Below are 21,720 nucleotides of genomic sequence, written 5' to 3'. Positions count from 1 at the left end.
CGGGAAAAGCTTTACACACAGGGCAGATTAAATGGAAGACAGAATCAGGTCTCAAAATCAAAGATATAAACCAGACGCACTATCGAAGAATAGAGTAAGTCAACAACACTGACTTTCACTCTTGAACTTTACGTCGTTGTCCAGAGTAAGCTGGTGTCCTTCACTTTGGCAAGATGCTGGTGACCATTCTTGCCACCTTTGTGTCTCTGGGCCATGTTTGCAGTCTGGCTGCTTCCAAGATTTTTGTCTTTCAATGGTTTTGAGGATGGTGTTTATTGGTACAGTTTGCTAACTTTCCTTGTCGTGGTGCTCACTGAGCTTCTAGACCTGTGAGCTTGGGGGGTGATTTTCATCAGGAGGTGACTGCTTTTCTCCCTACAGGGTAACGCCACTCACACCTTGGAGACAGAGACCAGAGTTGCTACTAATTGACCTATGATGCTCAGTGTCCTGAGCAGCATGACATGAATGGCTTTTTTCCCCTGTCCTCCTACTCTTTTATGCCTGCCTCATTTGATTAGCACCACTCTCTACATCTTGCCGTCCACTGCTCTCTCCTTACACCAGCTCTAATCTGCTGTCTATTTTTCACCGTGGATCAGGACTGTGCTGCCCAGGTGTTTACCATCTGGGTCTTTATGTGGCCTCCATGTGGCTCTGCACGATGCTCATGTTTTCTTCTACTCTGAGAACTTGCATATGTGAAACATAGAACAACGTGTAATAACACATTTACAGGCGGTATTTTAACATCTTTGGTGTTTCGTCATCTCTATCTGTGATGACAATAGCCCCCACGGGCTCAGCAGCAGCGCCTTGGGTCCACTGTTGGAAGAAGTATGTCGGGAGGGGCAGCTTTGAGGTTTTAGATGCTCAAGGCAGGCTCAGTGGCTCACTCTTTCTTCCTGCCGCCAGTTACCTCTGCCTTCCCTGATTGCAGCCATGCTTCCAGTAATGGCGACTGTGGACTAAACCTCTGAACTCTAAGCCAGCCCCAATGAAATGCTTTCCTTTATGAGAGGTGCTGTGGTCATGATGTCTCGTCGCAGCAATGAAACCCTAACTCAGACACTATCGCTTCTACATCTGCTTTTATTATCTTTTCATTCTCCTGGGTATTTACTATCTTTTTTTTCCTTGCTTGCTTTAAAGACTTCTATTATAAGCCACACATTATGGACTTTATATTCCTGTTTTCCAGATCTTGTTGCGCCACTTTCATTACGGTGGGCAATGTTTTGGCACAAGTTAATAAAGCTACCCGAAATCAGTCTGACCCTTCGAGACTCATTCAGATGCTCACTCACCGGTGAGAAACAAACACTCTTAGGACTGTATCAGCTCTGGGGAAATGGCTCCCCACTGTTTTCTGGGGGTTCTTTTCCTGGACTGTCATTTGCCTTTCACTCATGCACAGGTTAGTACTTAGCCTAAGGGATCCATCCGCAGACCTCTGGAACTCTAGGCCGAATGCCCTCTCCAGTGTTCGCCCTTTCAAACTCTAGCTCAAATCAGGGAGACTTTGAAGGTAGTGTTTGGCTTTCTCTTCCCCTTACAACAAGGAAGAGTGGACCACTGAGCCTGTCTTCAGTATCGGCTGCCAGGAAAGAGACCCGGGCGCCCTTGGGCTCACCTTGCCTCTTGCTTTCATACTGAGGGGCAAAGGTCCCACAATCAATTCTAAACACGCATGGTGGAACAAGAGTCTTCTGGAAACTGTCCTCTGACTTCCAATGGAGCACCTCGGCATAAATGCCCCCACCAACATATAAATAAATAAATGTAATTACTTTTTTTGAGCCTAGAGGTTTATACTACTTTACTCAAAATCCATGAAGTTATTTTTAGGTTGCATTAGCAGTTAAAGGGAAAGACTGACTTGGCAGCCAATATGAGACAACGTGCTTGTCCTTACAGCATCCCAAGCTATGTTATGTAAGGCATCAGATGTTCCTTCATGAGAGCAAAGGGCAACCAGCTAGATGAGCCTTTGCCACTTCATCTTTGCTCCAGGACAGTGTTGGGTCAAAATAAAACCAGTAAGACGCAATCTCTTCTGTTTGAAAAATACTTATTTCAAAAATTACCACACTGATAATACATGAGGTGGTTTTGTATTTCCACATGGTTCCCTTTTGGGACTCTTTTCTATTGGTGTGTTTAACTTGTTTACAGCTCAAACTATGGAACTTTGTGCAAATTAATCCCTCATTTGTAAAGCAGGAAATATTTACCTAGGTCATATGATTTTTTTTCGGGATTAAAGATAGGTCTATTTAGATAGAAGAACATCCAGCACAAAAAAGGGATCATGTATGTCAGCTGATGTAATAAAGTCTACAGCCACGATCCCACCATTGCTGCCAGCGTCTCAGAAGCTCAGGTGCCAGTTGTTTGTATGTGGAGAGAAAGGATCCAACTGAGAGGTTCCTAATGATGCTAAACTTGTGATTCTTCTAACATATTATCAGTAAACTTCTCAAAACAGGACAACTAATCTATTCTTTCAAATGACAGAGGAAAAATAATGCCAGCCTTATGCAAACTCTTCTGGAAAATGGAGAACAAGAAAAGAAGACAAGCATCTGGTAACGATCTTCCAGAAACTTACATTATCCCAGATCAGCCTCGGAACAAGAGTACAGAGCTGCGCTGGCACCGAACAAGTGTCACTACTGTCTACAATGTGAAGAAAGAAAACAGTATGATCTACCATCAGTTACAGTCAGGTTTCAAAAATGTTACAAAGTTGGGTTTCTGTCTCTTAGGTTTGACAGGTTGGAAAGCTGAAGAGAGGTGACGTAGGCTATATGACATAGCAAGTGGGAGAGTGGCTTTCAGCCCAAAGGACTCTGACAGCCAGAGCTTATACTACTTCTATTATAGGCTAGACTCTTCTGCAAGCTCTTCTGTACCATCACTGGACAGCGACAATCTGGTCAGTGAGAATGTGCACTCTTCTGGGCTGAAGGAGTCATTTAGTCAGTCAAGTGCTTGCCTAGCAGGCATCATGAGTTCTGTCCCCAGCACCACATGGACGTGCTGTGGTGGCATTAGCACTGGGAAGGTCAAGGCAGGGCAACTGTGAGTCTGAGGCCAGCTTGTAGCAAAACAAAGAAAGAGAAACAGGAAATGTCCCATTCTACAGAAGAGAAAGACAGGCATTATCTCTTCCGTTAACATTCTGAAAAACATTCCAGAAGACAATTTAACCTCAGGCTTTGTATAATTTTGTGGTTAGTGTTCTGGTCAGGAGAGGGCGTCAATGGACGGTGCTGGGATCCATCCCTCGGTTGGCCACACTGCCAAGCCTCTATCACTAAGGAACATCCTCGGCTCCTGTAGTAAGAGCTGTAAAGATTTAATTTCTTCAAAAGATACATCACTACTCAGAATTCCTAACTCCTGAGCTGTCAGTTTGAGTAAACTGTATTTTGGAGAAATTCACACATTTCTGCTATATAATCTATCTGACTGGAGTTATTAGTAAGAGTATCTTAGTTATGGTTTATATTGCTGATAAAACACCACGACTCAAAGCCACTTGGGGAGAGAATGGTTTATTTCATCTTACAGCTTGTAGTTTATCAGGCAGGGAAGTCAGGACAGAAACTTAAACAAGGCAGAAACCTGGAAGCAGAAGCTGATGCAGAAGCCATGGAGGAGCTGCTTTCTGGCTGCTCCTCCTCTCTTAAACATGCCAGGACCATCTGCCCAGGGGTGGAGACTCCACAATGGCCTGGGTCCTCTTACATCAATCATTAACCTAAAAACCGCATCAGTCCCATCTGATGGGGACATTTCTCAACTGAGAGTTCCTCTCCCAAATGACTTTAACCAATGTCAAGTTGACATCAAACTGGCTAGCACAACTGGTCTCTTGTCAACTTGACACACAAACACATCACTGTTAAGCCATACCCTCTCCGTTCTTATTGTCCCACGATATCATACTAATATCAGTATCAGTATAAAACATATTCCAAACCTTAGGTCCCACAGCCTCTAAAACATCAAACACTTTTAAAAGTTCAGTCCCTTTGAAATGTAAAACACCTAAAAATCTCTTTCAAGTTTCAAAGTTTCTCTAAAATACCAAAATCCAGTATCTCTAAAATTCTAAAGCCTTTCTAAAATACCCAAGATCTCATAAGTGTAGCTTCCTATTTTTAAAAAAGTTAAATTCTTTCTTATTCCAAGAAGGAAGAACCAGGACACACTCACAATCAAACCAAAGCAGGACCAAAGGTCAACAATATAAACTCAGTGTGAGTGTCAGACTTCTGGAACTACCGGCTTCTAAACTCATAGGCTCAGACCAGCTCCACTCCACAGCAGCTGCAGGTCTTGGTTACTGTCCATGGTACTGCCATCACCAAAACTCTGGTGTCTCCTGTTTCAAGTAGCCTGCACTTTTACCAATAGCCTCTCCTGGGCTCTAATCAGGGACCCAAAACAGGGCATCATGCTCCAACTTCTCTCTATGACCCCTTCAATCCTGGGCCTTCAACTGAAACTTAGGCTTCAATTTTACCAATGGCCTTTCCACTCCTCACACAGTGCCAGCCTCAGCTACATTCCATAACCTCTTCATGCCTTCAAAATCTTTCCCCCTTCTTTTTAGAATTTTACTAATCTTTTCAAAGAACATTTTATATTTTATTTTATTTTACTTTACTTTAGCTTGCTTTGTGATTGGTAACATTGTGCTGACATCTAATATAGCCTATGGGGAAGAAAGACAACCGAGGAGATGGCTTAGTAGCTAAAAACAGATACTGCTCTTGCAATGAACCAGAGTTTGCTCTTAGGCTTGCAAACAGGAACCTAACATAGCTGTCCTCTGAGAGGTTCCACACAGAAGTCAATGGAACCAGATACAGAGACCCACAGCCACATGATAGCTGGAGCTCGAGGAGTCTTCTGGAAGAGTTAGGGAAGGACTGAGGAACCCAAAAAGGATAGGAACTCAACAGGAAGAACAATAGAGTCAACTAACCTGTACCCTTGGGGGGCCCCCAAAGACTGAACCACCAACCAAAGAGCAAGTATGGGCTGGACCTAGGCATATAGGTAGTAGATATGCAGCTTGGTCTTCATGCATGTCCCTCAACAACTGGAGAGCGGCTGTCCCTGAATCTATTGCCTGCCAGTGGATCCCATTCCCCCAACTGGACTACCTGTCTGCCTTCAGTGGCAGATGATGTGCCTAGTCCTGCAGAGACTTGGGCTGTGTGTGTGCGCGCACGTGCATGCTATGTGTTACTGGGGGACCCCCCTTTTCAGAGGAGAAAGGGAGGTGAAATGGGGGAAAGCTATGTGTAGGGGTACTAGGAGGAGAGGGGACGCTGGTATTGGGATGTAAAGTGAATAAATAAAAAACCAAGCAAAATAAAAGAGCCAGAATTTGCTTTCCAGTACCCACTGCCTATAACTCCAGCTCCAGAGGATCTGATACCCTCTTCTGGTCTTACAGGGTACCTGAACACACATGGCAAACATGCATACATATACATACATGTACACACACACACACACATGAATCCCAATTAAATAAAATTGGAAACGTAATTGTTTTAATGAGACGAATCAAAATTTACAATGAATTACTACTGCAAATAAATCATCCAAAGGGTCAAGGCAGTAAGAAATTTTATGTTGCACAAATCCAAATGTACAAAAAGGACACCTCTTCTGAGAAAATTCTGATTTCTTTATGCACATGCACAATTCTTACATAGGAGTTCAATGTAAGTGATAACACTCTTTTATCGAGTCTATTTTGCAACAAATGGCATAAAATAACTAGAACTCTCTAAATCGCTATATAATTTATACTTCTAGTACTAGAAATGATGTAGAGATAAAATATAGAACTTAGCAAATTATAAAATAATGTTAACCACTTAAGAGGGGTAAGGCCCTAAAATCAAACCAAAAAACTAAAACAAATGACTGGGGCGTGTGAATGGAGGGTAATCCAGGTAGAGCTGGCCGTCTACCACAGTTACTAATTGTGCTGTCACTCTGTCCTCTGAGGATGTACTTAGTCATGTTCTACATGCTGCTGTTCTTTTCCAAGTCTTCTAGGATCTGAGACATGGTCACTCCCTACTAGCTGTTCCTACCTTCTCATCTGGGCCACACTCGTGTTACACTGGCTATGAAGAAATACAGTTTACAGGTGCTCACAAGCACTCCTCAAGGTTGACGGGAACAGTGCCGTTGATCAAGCGGTGACATGATGGGGTCTTCTTATCCTGCTATGCATGTAATTATTTTCAAACCAATCAGCAGCTGAATGGGTTCTTCAGACAAATGTGACTTTAATTTATTAAGTACTTCTGGAATTTCATGAGCTCGATGGCATTCCAATGCAGATAAATGGTGCATTTTAAAATAGTCATTGCCAGATTATTTGTCCAATCCATCAAAAATTTCCATCAGATGTACTGGGTCAAATGGAATGTTATTGGTAGCAATCTTAAATGCACCTTCAGAAGAAGCCTCCGTCACACCCTGCCTCAAATATATCATTATGGCTTGGGGATTCAATTGAAACCCATTTTCTTCTGCAAGGTCCACCAAGTCTCCAAATCAATGACTATAAAGTCCCATTAATATATAAATGAGAGGATGAGTTCTAAATTTCCAGTGTACACAAAGGCATGAGTTCTATAACTTGATTTAAGAACATAACAAAACAGACACTGAGACAGTTTTGGAAATACCATAAAGTAGACAAAGTAAGTATGCACGGGCCTTTCCAGGTTAGACTGGTGGTTAAATAGAAACTATCTCCATGATAATCAAATATCAGCAGAGTTTGGGTTAGAAGAGTACTGGCTTGTCCACTTGTCCTCGAAGAGGGGCAGTCTCAAAGGCAAGCACAGCACACTGTCGGGACACCAGTCCCTTACCCAGAAAACCAACTTCTGCCTTTCTGTTGTCGGAGAAAGGGCCTCACTTTGTAGCCCAGGCTAGCCTGGAAGTCACTTTGTAGTAGTCCAGGATGATCTTGAACTCAGTGATTCTCCTCCTCAGCTTCCCAAGCACTGGGATTAGGGTATGAGCCATGTCCCTGACTAGCTTTTATCTTCTTTGGTGACATTCTCTTTCGAAAGGGAACTCCAACTTCAATAATCTTGGTTGTCAGGGTTCCAACATTCAGGATTTTAATCTTTTGGGAATATGACCTTTTAGGGTCTTGTCTTTCAAATTTTTGATATTTAGGGTTTACTGTGTTTATACTTATGCTCAAATTCTGATCAAGCAACTCCAGTCCTAAGTTTATATCCTATGTGAAGTTGCACACAAAATGCTCCCAGCATCGTGATTCAAAAGAAGCACTGTTGAGCTGAAGAGACGGCTCACCATTAGTGCTTCCTGCTCTTGCAGGAGCAGGGTTTGGTTCCTAGCACCCACATGGAGGTTCACAACTACCTGTAACGCTAGACCCAAATGCCCTCTTCTGACCTCCAAGGGCTCCTACATGCATGTGGGGCATAAAAACTCACGCATGCTCACATACATACAAATAAATACTTAACTTAAAATAGTGGAAATAACCCAACAGTTCAACAATAACAAACAAAATGTATTACATCCATACAAGAGAATATCATGTAGCTATAAAGGGAAGAGAGCTCAAACAGTAAGGTATTTGTCAAGCAAGCATGATAATTTGAGTTTATTCATCAGAACTCACACAGAAAGCCAAGTCTGGTGCATACGCTTATCCTAGCACTGGGGAGGTTGGGAATAGGGGATCCTTGGGGCTTTCTAGCCTCACCTACTTATACAGCTCCAGGGCAGTAAGAGACCCTGTCTCGAAGAAGGTGGAAGGCTCCCGAGGAACAACACTGGAGATTGTCATTTGGACTTCACAAACACACACAATGAGTTCAGGATGGCTTAGATTACTAGACAGAGACAATTTACTCCTTCACTGACCTAGAAGCTCATCACATCCTACTTTGATAACCCTGGGAAGTAAAGAAAATAAAAACATGTGTTCAGAAAATTACAGCTGAAAATATCCACTTGCATAGAAGACAGGCATGCAGAGACAGAGCACAAGACAAGACTGCATTGCCTAGAATCATCAGAGCTATCTTAGTTTGTGTAAATACACTCTGATGTTCACACAATTACAGAATCATCTACTGACAGAAGAAGTCTTACAGTGTTGCTAGCCAAGATATAACTATAATTCATTGTCCAGATCTGGGGCAGAGAAGGCCTGACTGTAACAGGTAATCTTCAACCTGGCACCACTCAGCTAAGACCCCTGCCCTCTCACTAAACTCGCAGAACTGAATTAACTCTACATTATGCAGGACTTACATACACAGATATTTGAAGAAGAGAAGTGACATGAACTTGGAATTACATGTATTGAACTGTGACCAATAAAGGGAATATATTCATAATTAATTCAGAAATATAATTATAATCAGCAAACCTTCAAATCCTTGTTATTCTTATTACTGTCAGTTATTCATGTCAGTTTTATAAAATATTTAAAAGAATGTAATTTTATAGCTTCAATTTTTCGAAGCAGACAGGTTCTAAACCTTCAAAAAAGTTTCAGAAACCCTCAATTTATAATTCTTTTTCTGTTTTGTTTTTTGTTTTTTTGTTTTTCGAGACAGGGTTTCTCTGTGTAGCCCTGGCTGTCCTGGAACTCACTTTGTAGACCAGGCTGGCCTCGAATTCAGAAATCCGCCTGCCTCTGCCTCCCAAGTGCTGGGATTAAAGGTGTGTGCCACCATGCCCGGCTCTATAACTCTTTATCAAAGCATGGCATAGCTGGCCCCAAGGAAGGAAACTTGGGCAGGCAGTAACTGCACTCGACAGCAGCAATTACATGCAAGTTTGAAGATTGAAGCCGTTGATGAGCATGCAAAGACTGCTCTGCCATGTTTTGTTACTACCAAGAAGAACATCTGCAGGAAACTTCACTTGGGATGCAGGAAGCCCACCCTACGGAAGCACATGAAAGGTGTGCATGAGCCAGCCGTAAGCGCAGCAGACACGAAGCATCCTTTGCTGAGAGACTTGACAAAGCAGGAAATAGGTACAACTAATACATGATTTTATAAAAGGTATTTCTACTTCTAATTAATTAGAAATACCAGAAAAAAAATCACAGAGAGAATGTGACTAAATGTTGATCTTCAGTGAGACCAACAATAATAGTCAATATAAAACATTTAACTAGGGGCCGGAGAGGTGGCTGCTCTTCCAGAGGACCCAGGTTCAGTCCCCAGCACCTACATGGCAGCTCACAACTGTCTGTAATTCCTGTTTTCCCCAGACACCCTCACACAGACATATATGAAGTCAAATCACCAACATACATAAAATGAAAATAAATTATACATTAAAAAAAGAACACAGGCTGTTCTTCCAGAGGGCTTGGGCTTGATTCCTAGTACCCACACTGTGGCTCATGAGGATCTGAGGAGACCCAACACCTATGTATACAGACACACACGCGCAATACACACATTTTTTAAAAAACCTTAAACAAATAGGACTCCATTTTTTTTTTGTGCTTTGTGCTTTCTGTTGTTTTTTTGTTTGTTTGTTTGTTTGGTTGGTTGGTTGGTTTGGTTTTTGTCCTTTTTTTGTTTGTTTTGTTTTGCTAGAGAAAGAACACAAAGTGAGATGGGTAGGGACTAGGGAAGGAAGAACATCTGGGTTTGGGAAAAGAATATGATCCAAATATATTGTCTGAAATCCTCAATAACAAACAAAAGTAAGTAAAGGACCTTTAAAAATCTAGCATCAGGAGCAGGGTCAGAGCGGGCTGGAGAGAGCGGGGCCGGGAGGAGAAGGGGAAAAAAAAAATCTAGCATCAGGAAGGGAGAAGAAATAAAAACAGTAACAGGAAGAGAATACTCTAAGCATACACATGTGGCCTGACTCCCCAGGAAGGCCAGCACACTAGAGCAATTCAGCAACCAAAATAGACCCAGAAGAAAGCACTGCTCCACTTGAAAATGGATTCCTGAAAGACCTGAACCTCCAAAGGAGTGCACCACCTAGTGAAGGAAATCCCTTAGCAAGTAGAGAGGGGCCATGCCTGAATAGTCTATATATGGTTCCTATTCAAGAATGGTGAGTCCTGCGTATCTGGCAGTCCTAACTCATGCTACTAAGCTGACAGCCCTGGTCTCTACCTAAGAGGAAAGCCTAGTTTCTGTTTTCTTTTTTAATTAGATATTTTATTTACATTTCAAATGTTATCCCCTTTCCTCATTTCCCCTCTGAAAACCCTCTATCCCCCCAACCCCCGGCTCACCAATTCACCCACTCCTGCTTCCTGGCCCTGACATTCCCCTATACTGGGGCATTGAACCTTCACAGAACAGCAGCTCATAAAAGTAGAGACTGAACATTCATCTGCAGCAGCTAACAAATAAGTTGGGACTCACAACTCTCCAGCAACTAATGGTGCCCTGGTGATGTGGCAATGGGCAGAACTCTGCCTGCTAGGAGGCACCCGTTCCCAGTGAGTGTCCTCACATGCTCCAGTCACTGGCTTAAACATCACACACGGAGGAGTCTGACAGCTTAGCTGCCAAAATATAGATACTGCCAAGTTCCTCAAGTGTCACAGAGAAGAAAACTCAAAATAAATGTGTTATTTATTCCATCAACTTTTACAAAATAAACCCTTATTTGGAGTTCTGTTATATATTGCACAATCTACATGTATCTATACAACACTACCACATTTCACAAAGAAAAAAATCAAAACATTTAAAGCTAGAGTGGTCCTCCCTTCTCCCCAAGGAGAAGGCCACCAGCCCATGAAGACGAAGGGAGCAGAGTTGATTGACAGGGTATCAGAGTATGTGAATGGCCATGAGTACTGCAAAAATAACACTTATCTCCGGGATCAGCTTCAGGGAGACAGATCAACTTTATTCAGGTCTGTATAGTTTGGGAGAAGGGGGTAGGAATATCCAGGGTGGACAAAGGTCATTGGCTGAAGGCTAAGGTACTGAGACGCCTCATTAGCACGGGGAGGCACTCCAGGAATCTCAGGTGCTTGCTGACCAGGTTTCTTATTGGGAGAAAGGGAGTTGGACCTGTAATTTCCCTAAGGGCTACATGACATTCCTCAGGTAGTGGGTGTAGGTTCCGGGATCTCCCAGGAAGAGAAAGCCTTGCTGACAAAGGGAGTCCACCATCTGGCATGGAGCTTAAGGATATCCGGTAATGTCAGACTTCGATTCTAGCAGTTGGGTTTCTCGACAGCTAGAAAAAATGGTGTGTGTTTAGTTAAGGCACAATTTGAAGATGAAGGTGTGATTCAAAACAGCAGACTTGTATTTATTCTAATTACAATCAAAGCAGTAACAAAGAAACATAAAACTGGAATATAGATATAGTATATTTGAGAGGGATATCTTAGGATTATTTATGATCATGTTCATATAAAAATATTTGATAGGTATTTAAAATATTTGACAAGTAATCTGACAATTTGTTCATAATGTTTGTTCAACAAGAGCTTAACACTGTATCAATACCTGCTAGTATTCTTGACTTGTTAAAAAAGAAATTAAGAATCTATTACTAGAATATTAAAAATTTTAAAACTTTATTATAAAAACAATTATAGTAAGTCTGCATAAAACTGACCTCTAATTAATAGTTTGTCAGGTCCAGCAAGGTTGCTCAGTAGTTGCTGCCAAGCCTGACAGTGTAAGTTTAATCCCCCCAAGTCCCCATGTGGAATGAGAGAACACTCAGAAGCTGACCTCTGACCTCCACATGTGCATTCATGAACATGAGTATGTATGTGCACACACAATGAATGATAAGAAACTGATACAAGTAACTGTACAGATAGTCTCACTGACTGGATTATGAGCATCAAAACCTAAGAACAATTCCTTACTAGCCCAGAAAGCTCCCTGCTCCTCAATGAGCCATTTGTTCCTTAGTGCTTGTAATCAAAATTATTTACGTTTTACTAGTAAAAGGAAAAATCGGAACACTCATATCAATGATAATTTAGAACACAAATCAGCATAAAAGAAGTAACAAGCCTCAAAAAATAGGGAAAACCTTGCCATCCATTTTATAGGTATTCTTTACTCCTGACCCCATCTAATTACTTGTGGTCTTAAGCTACTCATTTATAAGTTGGCTAAAGTAACCAGTAAATACTCCTTTGGGGCATATCATTTGTAATACTGATTTATTGAACGGCTGCCTCCCAGTACAGAGGTCTGACCCTGTGTTTATAATTAGGCTGCATAATGTGGAAGCAGAGTGATGGTTCACCTTCTTGCTTTATGAAATGGTATGAACATACAAAATGATGCAATTTAATTAAATAAAGAATATGGGGTTCCTTTATGCAGTTCGAAGACGCTATTTTTAGCAACATCATAACATCTGCCCAAAAGCTCGGTAGCCATGCTTCTACAAACAACACTGGAAACAGATGCATAGTTCATTGGATATATGCACTTGCCCATTTAGTAAATAACTCAACAGATGCTTGCTGCCTGCTAACTGGGAACATAGTCATAACCCAGGCAAATATGTTTTCTTGTGGAGCTTAAATTCTAAAGGAGATGAGAAACATGTAAATAGTCAATTATAATGCAAGCAGATAAAATATTATGTAAAAGAAGATATATGTCCCATAGTTTTAAGACTAAATTTCGTCCTTTTCTTTCTAAACCCTATAGAGGAGTATCCTCATAAGGCATTTCCATCCTTTGCTATGAACCAGCTCTGCCCGAGCCTGCTCAGATCTAAGCAGAGCAAAGCTCTGACCTAGTAATCTGGTGTCATGTTCACAGTGTTCTCGGTACCCATTGTGAGTAGTCAATAATTATTAACCACTAATGAAAAGTCACAAATGACTAATAGAAAACATGAGCCTGTATTTCTTCCTAGACAAATAATGCATTACTTGATGAGTCTAAGCCATCAATCAATAACCGAAACTATAAAATTTGGCCACTGACTGCTAGGAACTCATCCCAAAGAAATAATTAGATAAGTGTGCAAAAATATAAGTAGAAAGATGTTTATTGCAGCATTACATAAGCAGGGAAAAAACAAAGAGAAAGAGGGGGAAAGGGAGAGAGAGAGAAAGCAGCTAAATAACAAAGACTACAGTTAGGGCTTGCCCTGACAACAGAACACCATGCAAGCATTAGAAACCACACATATGGAGAAAAATCAAAATTCCAGCTCTGTGTGCATGTGAATTTGAAAAACTTCAAAACTGGAACACAAAAATGTTGATAATATTTTTAAAAAACGGTGATAAATTAAAAACAACAACTCTATTCTCACCTACTTTTCTTTAAAATGTGTATGATGGAGTGGGAGGTGAGTTATATCTCAATGGTACAGGGCATGCTCAGGATGAGCAAGGTCTCAGGTTCAATACTAGCACATACAAAAGTAAGTCAGAAAAAATAAAAGTTATTTCCATTTTGGGAAGAAAATAATGTTTCTACCTAATGCAATCCTGCTATTTTACATACATTCTCATTCTCTCTCTCTCTCTCTCTCTCTCTCTCTCTCACACACACACACACTTTTAAAAATGGAAAACTATGTGCCTTAGCAGCATGACTTCTTGGCCTTTTGCTAAGATCAAGTATAAGCACTCTAGTATGTTGTTTCTTAAACATTTGTTCTTCATTTTAAATAAGTATCTCACTATCTCTAGTATTTAAATAAACTATTTTTCCATTGCCTTATTGTGAAAATTTTAATCTACAGCAATTATATGGGGGTAAAAAGTACAACAACAACAAAAAAAAACCAACAAAAACAAAAACCCCTCTTCCATTCCTTCTCCCAGATCCACACCATTCCTATAAATACCTGCCAGTGCCCACGCATGAACACACATTTCATAGGTTTAAAGGCTTAATTTCCAAGATGACAGCAGATTAGAAGACAGACAGACCTGCCTTTTGTCTCAATACCCCATGCACAGTCAACCTCCTGTACGAAACTTCTTCTCCCTGAATATCCCTCTGAACAATATGCTGCTGTGTAACCATTTCCCTGTTGATTGCCTTTAATGTTTTGGTAGTGCATCCCCATCTATATCCCTTCTAGAACCTGCAGATATTGTTATTTGGTTTCAGAAGTTAACCATTAGTTTCTGCCCAGGATTCCCTAGGGAACAGAACCTGAGGCAAAGTTTCCAAAATGAGCAATTCTTGGGATGTAAAATCTCAGTATATGAATGATGAGAAGGAAAGAAAATGAGGCCTCAAAGAAGAGAGACAAATACGAGTTCTGCTGACATAGCCGCTCCACTGACCAAGGCCTCACAGGCCGTCTCCATTCAGACTGCGCACCATCATAACCTGCAACTGCAGCAGGAGGCCTTTTGCCTCTCCTCGGTCAAGTGTGCCCCTGAAGCTCACCTAATCCTTCTCGGTAGTCACTGAAGGCTTCAGCCTCAGAATACCTCCTGTCCTTGTCTTCTGAGACTGAAGGTGTGAGTCACAGGCAGTCCTGGTGAAGCTAGCCCTCACACCAAAGGAGGTGAGTGCAGGCAGGTTAAAGAGGTAGAAAGAAGTGCGTCCTAGCAGGTCCTGCCCGTCCCTTCTACTACTTGCTCTGCCAACAGCTTTCTAATGCAACCTGGCAGAGAGAAGCAGCAAGCACTGCTTTGTTCACATCTTGTTGTGCTTCCACCACTTGTTGTTTCCTATAAACTCCAGGTGTGCTTTCTCCTCACTTTCCTATCACAGACAAGACAATTAACAGCAAGAATCTGCCACACTCAGTTCTGTCCTACTTCCTAAAATTACTTACGGCTGCCTATAAATCAGACATTTAAGGCGACCAGTCAGCTTGAATTCCACACCATAAAGATAGTTGTTTTGCCCTTAGATGTAGCAAAAGAAGACATGGCAAAGACATGACAACTAACTTATCCCCAGGTTCTAGAATCGAATTTTGCAAGGTCAGGAAAACATTAGCATGTAAGGAAACTGCACTCACACAGCTGCCCTAAGGTCGGCGACTTCAAATAGAATACTGTTTCGCTGTTTACAGAACATCACCTGCTTGCCAGGACTTCCAGGAGCCACTCCACGAGTACTGCTTAGTGACTGTGTCACGCTTCTTTTATCACATACGATTCTGACCACAGACAACCACCTTGATCAACACAAAAGCTTGTGTCCATACTCTGATGGGCACTGGGAAATTCAGACTACATGTATTTATACTACCCTGTACCTGTAACAACATCATCTCTTTTTTTTTCTATTGTTTTTTCCCTTTTCAAGAACCAACCTGACTGTTCCCTTTTTTTTTTTAAGATTTATTTTATGTATATGAGTACAATGTTGCTATCTTCAGACACACCAGAAGAGGGCATCAGATCCCATTACAGATGGTTGTGAGCCACTATGTAGTTGCTGGGAATTGAACTCAGGACCTTTGGAAGTGCTCTTAACCACTGAGCCACCTCTCCAGCCCCTGACTGTTCTTTTAGATTCAATTTCCGGATCGGACCTACCGCTCAGTCTACTCACCTTATTCTCCCCATTCTGTCTTGGCCATTCTCTGAAGTAAAAGTCTAACCAGCATATTAAAGCTTGAACTGCAGAACTATAAAGTAGCAATGTTCTTATTCTCAAACACTGGGGACTGGAGAGATGGTTCAGTGGTTAGGCGTGTACACTGCTATGACCTCAGTGAGCAATACCCATATCTGGTGTTCCCCAATCTCCTGGAACTTCATCTCCAGAAGGGTCTTCCACCTCTAGTCTCCATGGCACTTCAACTCACATGCACATACCACCACTCCTCATAATTTAAAATACAAATAAATTCTTAAAACTAAGCATTGTGTCAAATACCAGAAAGTCTCAGTCCATATTCACTGTGAAATAGAACTGCATTGTCCCAGAAAAAGGACACTATACAGTGTATCTAAAAACAATGTTCTGACACTATTTTAAACCTAAGTCTGCAACAATATTGAAAAAACAAGAAATGCGTTTATTATCAACTTGGTTAATAAAACCTAATTCACTCAACTGATCTAATCACTCTGGAGAAAAACTATTTTCCAAATTCTAAAGAAATATGACTTAGATTTTGTAAGAATCAAAGTTTGCTACTGAACAGCCACAGAAAGGAAAGATAATAGTTTTGCCTCTCAATAATTTTTTCTGTAATTTCACCTTGGTCATTTATTTAAAATGACCACTGAGTGCTACAGTATGACTAAAGTCCTAGCAACAGTAGCACTGAATCTCGCTTATTTATTAATAAAATTTTGTCTCTACTTTATATTTGAATTGTACCTACAGTTTATAGACTGTTTTCTATATATCTAATTTTGATAAGTTATAATCTCTTATCTCAACTTTACAACATGACAATGCACAGCTAACCTCCAATAGCAAATGTGTCAATACTGGAAGCCAGACTTTAGCAATAAACAGTAACAGAAATATAAAGAAATTAACCTATTATGCTTTTTCCTTCTTGCTCTAAAGCAAATCCATATTGGCTCACTTTCCCAATTTGAGCTTTTAAAAATGCATACTAAATTTCCCTATATTGTATTTCAATCAATTGCCTAAGCTCAGACTATAATGTCATAAATAAAGTACTTGGCCATAAATTTCTCAACAGACATAAAATCAAAGACACCCAACCCCTACAAATTAAGTAAGAAAAAAAAAATCCCACAACTGAAACCTGAAAAGAAGTTAACATATCAAGTTCCAGCTGATGAGTCAGTCAGCGGCTGCTCTGTCCTAAACAGATTCCTTCTGTAAGCGCCACTGGATTAAGATTATAGACATGTACCAAAATCATCTTGGTCTAGTCTTTTCATTTTATGTTTTCTTATAAATTATGAAGCTATGGGCAAAAGTCAATCACTTTTCAAATGTTTGACGGCAGAAGCATGACTTAGAATAGCAATGATGTGAGCTATTTAACAGGCTCTGCATGAAATGAGGGAGATCTGTAAAACAGCACACACTTAAGCTTAGGTATGCACACACACACACACACACACACACGCACACTCTACAACACCTCAAATGCCTGGAAGATCCAAGGCTCCAATGAATCTGTATTTACATCACTAACAAGACACTCAAGTAATATTTTTTAAAGGCCTAAAGAAACAAGCACTTTTTTTTTCTCATTTTTTTCATACAAACAAGAGCTAATCCACATTTTATCACACTATAAAGTATATTTAAAAGAATACATGCACTTGAATTGATTTTGTTTTACAAGATATGATTAAATGGTATTTAAACCAAATACCACTGTGTCAAACTGGATAAAAATACTTAACTGTCAAACTAAATCAATTTCTTAAAAGTACTATTTGAAGCTGAGTGTTGTGGTGCACATCTGCAGCCCTGTGACCTGGGCAGGAGGATCGTGGGTTCAAGGCTGACATGGGCTATACAGTATAACCAAGTCTCAGAAAAAAAGTGTTGTCTGAACAGAAGTACAGTCTTCAGTCTCCAAATTTCAGAACTTGTTACAAGTTCAGAACTTATCAATTAAACAAGTAGAAACTGGCAACCTGTATCTCCGTTCTGTTCCCTCTGTGGTTGATATTTCAAGTAACTTGGTCAATTTAAAGACAGAAGAAAACTGGCACTTGACTCTTCCACTGGGCACAGGATAACAAATAAAAAGACTTCAGATACTATCCAAGCAAGTGTTGTTGATAACAACAAATTGTTCTAGACACGTTTCTGACTCTCAGAGGTTTGTACCAGTGTATTTCCTCACAAACACCTCTCTCACACATGTATGTGTGCACATCTGTAAACTCAAACATTTACATTCCCAGCTACTAAAGCTATGCATCTACTGATGTCATTTCTGACATGCTGCAATTTAAACTCACAGAGCAGGTGTTGACCCACGAAACTCCACGACACTGTTGTCCACCTTAAACAGCATCACCATCCTTTATGGGATGCTCTGCGGGCATCATCTGGGACCAAATGTTAACGCTCTCATCATTTCACATTTAAAGGTGAGTGTGTGCATCAATGACACTAGGTGGAAAACTAGATTACAGAGAAAAAGGAGCATAGCATTACTGACAGACAGAGGGAAGCAGAAACAACAGCTTCATGGCTGGGACATGCTCGGCTGACGCACCCTGTCAACATGAACCAAAGCCCTGATCAAGCAGAAGAGGTCAGGTGTTGGTCGAGAAAGAAATTTCCTCACTTTAAATTCTCCATGGAAACCACTACAAACATGGTGGGGGAGGGCAAGGGCGAAGGAGAGGGAGGATATTAACCTCCAAAAGAATCATAAAAACTAATCAGCTTTAAAAAGTCATAAGACAATGACAATGTAGGAGTTGTATGATTTGCTGATTCTACACTAATCAGCAGAAATGGTAGAAGATACTAAAAACTGAGTAATTTGGAATCTCGAGTTTACTGGGAAAATCACATTAGAAAGCACATAAATTCCTTAACATTTTTAGAAGATAGCCAGTGATAAAGGCAAATGCCTTTCTTTAGTCCTTTCTCGTGGGAGGCAGGAGGTAGATCTGGGAGTTTGAGGCCTGTCTGGTCTATATCATGATCTCCAAGACAGCCAGAGCTACATAGTGAGATCCTGTCTCTAAAAAAATAAAAACAAAAATGAAACAAAACAAAAATTCAGAAGATGATATATAGTTACGAGTAACTATATATCATAACTATATCTTACATCATTATTGTAAGATTTCAAGGGGATTCCAGCATTAGTTTATACTAATACAGCCTGAAGAGGCTCAATAAATCTTAAATGAATTAATTCCCAAAGGTAAGTTTAACATAGCTACCCTCAATTTTACATCACAAATAAGAATATATTTAAAAAACAGACAAACTGTAGTAGTTAGAAGTAAAGAAATCCAGCAGAATACCAGAGAAAACAACAACACAAAGTTCAACAGATAAAACACATACAAGAGAAATGCTCACTGAATATTTTTTTAAATGTACAAAAAAAAAAACCCAAGATTAAAAGTAATAAAAATGACTTAACTAGTTGGGTATAAACATTAGACATTTAAAGTATTCAGTCTCTCAGTTTATAAAATGTTGAGTCAAATCTGACAGGAGACAGGTACAGGAAAGGAATTCACCTCAAATCTTCCCCGAATAGATTTATAATAGATTTAGATACCAAGTTTAAAGACTCCCAAACGTTAAGAACTGAAACACTTAAAGAAAATTTCAAAACAGTTTTAAAACTTTTAAGTAGTGGTCAGAGAGGTATTTAGAATGCAGCATTAGTAACAGAGATACAACTTTGCTGCTACAGGTTTTTAAATGCCTTATTTCTTAACAATTATATCAAACTCCCATCTCTGTAATAGCGAATATGGAATGATGTGTAGCAAGTAGTAAGAATACGGAAGATTAAACATGCTCACATATATGTACATGCATATGCACACGCTCACATATATGCACATGCATATGCACATGCTCACATATATGCACATGCGTGCACATGCAGAAAAGGGAAGCACCGCCACCAACCCCGAGATCCTACATCCGCCTGCTAACTCACTTTCAAACTTTTGATTTACATTTAAGTGATGTCCATACCAATATGTTTATACAGTACAGGTACATATGCCCTTAGTCATTTTTGCACTTAACATGGTTAAAATTATGAAACTGTAATATTCAATCCATGTTGAAATTTCAAAGTGTAAATCTAAGTATAAGAGCAACACTGCTAAATACACACACATACACACTTCTAGCAGCCACACACTCATGATGAGGTCATTTTAGAGATTCAGCTGAGACCGGGAAATAGAGAAGGCAAATTGTCTATTGTTTTATGATTGCTAATTTGTTAGGACTCTGCTGATACTCGCTCACAATCACAAAGGGAAACTGTAGTGTGCTGTTAAGGCAGAGCACGCAGCTATAAAGTAAGGGACCTGATCTGCAGCAGTTCTTTCTCTTAAAGGAGAAGTGCGTGAGACCGACAGTCCTAGGACAGTCATAGGCTCCATAGAAACCGACCAAAGTCTCAGGACCCGTAAGGAAACAATATAAAACACAGGTGCCAAAGATCTAGAAAATCTTGAATGCTGAATAATGTGGCATGACCCAAAAGGCTAAATGAGCCTTATGTTTGTGCTTGCTTGTCTTAGGAACTCAGTCTCCAGGCTAAACTGGTTAAGTTCTTAAGCCGGGGCTTCCTCACCTGTCAGCAAAGATTAATACCCTTCAGGATTGTCAGAAGGGCTAGTTGACACTAACCTGGATTAAATACAAGCTATTTGACCATAACAATATATAATAGGAATTATTCATTTATAAAATATATATAATTGCATTAACTTTTGTGTTACTATATTTTTAAAATAAATGTGAAATGAAAATCACTATGCGATAGCTGGGTGTGGTGATACACGTCTTCAATTCTAGCACTCACGAGGCAGACAATGAGGAATCTCTGTGAGTTTGAGGCCAGCCTGGTCTATAAAGCAAGTTCCAAGAAAGCCAGGACACAAACCAAAACAAAGCAATACAACAACAAAACAAAGATATTAATAAATGATAGAAAAATTCTACATAAAATTTATGTATTATAGAAGAATGTAGTGCATGACTCATAAGAAAAAGATACCTTTTCTAAATTCACACAATCCTCTTTTTATGAACCAAAATGACAGAGCATTTAGAGTTTTACTAATATTTTTCAAACATATTAAAAACTCAACTTAAGGAAAAACTGAAAAACTCCAAGATGTCAAGTTACATATTATGTCTACATAATTAATTATGTATCTTAAGGAATATTGACAGGAATTAGGTCAGATTTCAAAGCAACCTAATGTCACTAGGCCCAGTGTGGACACTAGAGAGTTATCCCAAACTAAACTTATATGAATTTACTATAGCAACAGCGAGCTGTCATTTAAAGGTGGGATGTGAGGCCTTAAAGTCTTTCACAAATCTTATTAAAAAAAATATATATATATATATATAACATATTTAAATGAAGACTAAAGCTGTGCTTTATACAAATGTGAAAATACAGACTAACAAATTACTTCCTTTCCTCAGCAGACAGGACAGGAGACGTCTAAAGCTCAGATAAATGCATGCACAGAAGGAACTGAAAACCCCCCACATGAGTGCCAGGTGTGTGCTTCCCCCAGTTCCCCTGAAACTAACCCAAAGATCACACCGTTTAAGCCAGGGTTCCAGCAGATCAAGTGGGTAATGCACAGACATGAGACAGAAGTAAGAATTCTATAGCTCTTAAAAAAAACTGTTCAACCCTTTAAAAGGCAGTATGGTAGACCATTCATGTTACTACTAATACATGGTACTTTTCTGTACCAGAAATAACCTATATATGGAGATAGTAAATTTGATTCAAAATAGATTTCTGTTTCTAATATAACAGAACATATTATAAAAAAGTATGCCATTAGAATAATGGTTTGTAGTAGATAAAATAACTTCTCTATAACATAATTTCTAATTAAAATATACTGGTTACTTTTTAACTTAACACAAAATTTAAAAAAATCATTTCTTAAACCAAACAAAAATTACTCTTACCTTATTTGGGGCTTTGACATCAGATTCAGTTAGTTTACCTAAACGTACAACTGTTTGTTACAAAGCCCTGTTCTACTGCACAAGTAAAATGACACGCTCACTCCCGACAAGT

The 21,720-nt window shown here is 39.8% G+C and overlaps 1 protein-coding gene across 4 annotated transcripts in view; it reads right to left on the bottom strand.

Annotated features, from left to right (window-relative positions):
- The window catches only part of Acbd6 (acyl-Coenzyme A binding domain containing 6), a 129,376-nt gene that overhangs the window by 88,764 nt on the left and 18,892 nt on the right, over nucleotides 1–21,720 (bottom strand). The window contains exon 1 of one of the 4 annotated variants that reach the window (XM_006529883.4): nucleotides 2,612–4,120. The exons of 2 other annotated variants lie outside the window; for them this stretch is intronic. In XM_006529883.4, the coding sequence (XP_006529946.1) occupies nucleotides 2,612–2,716 (105 nt within the window). In that variant the 5' untranslated portion in view covers nucleotides 2,717–4,120. Of the gene's footprint in view, nucleotides 1–2,611; nucleotides 4,121–10,916; nucleotides 11,272–21,720 lie in introns of those variants that run through there. One more of the 4 variants, NM_001145781.1, reaches the window with a different exon arrangement.

This window comes from Mus musculus, chromosome 1 (assembly GCF_000001635.26).
Source record: "Mus musculus strain C57BL/6J chromosome 1, GRCm38.p6 C57BL/6J".
NCBI classification, from domain to species: domain Eukaryota; kingdom Metazoa; phylum Chordata; class Mammalia; order Rodentia; family Muridae; genus Mus; species Mus musculus.
This window is presented reverse-complemented; position numbering and strand designations above follow the sequence as displayed.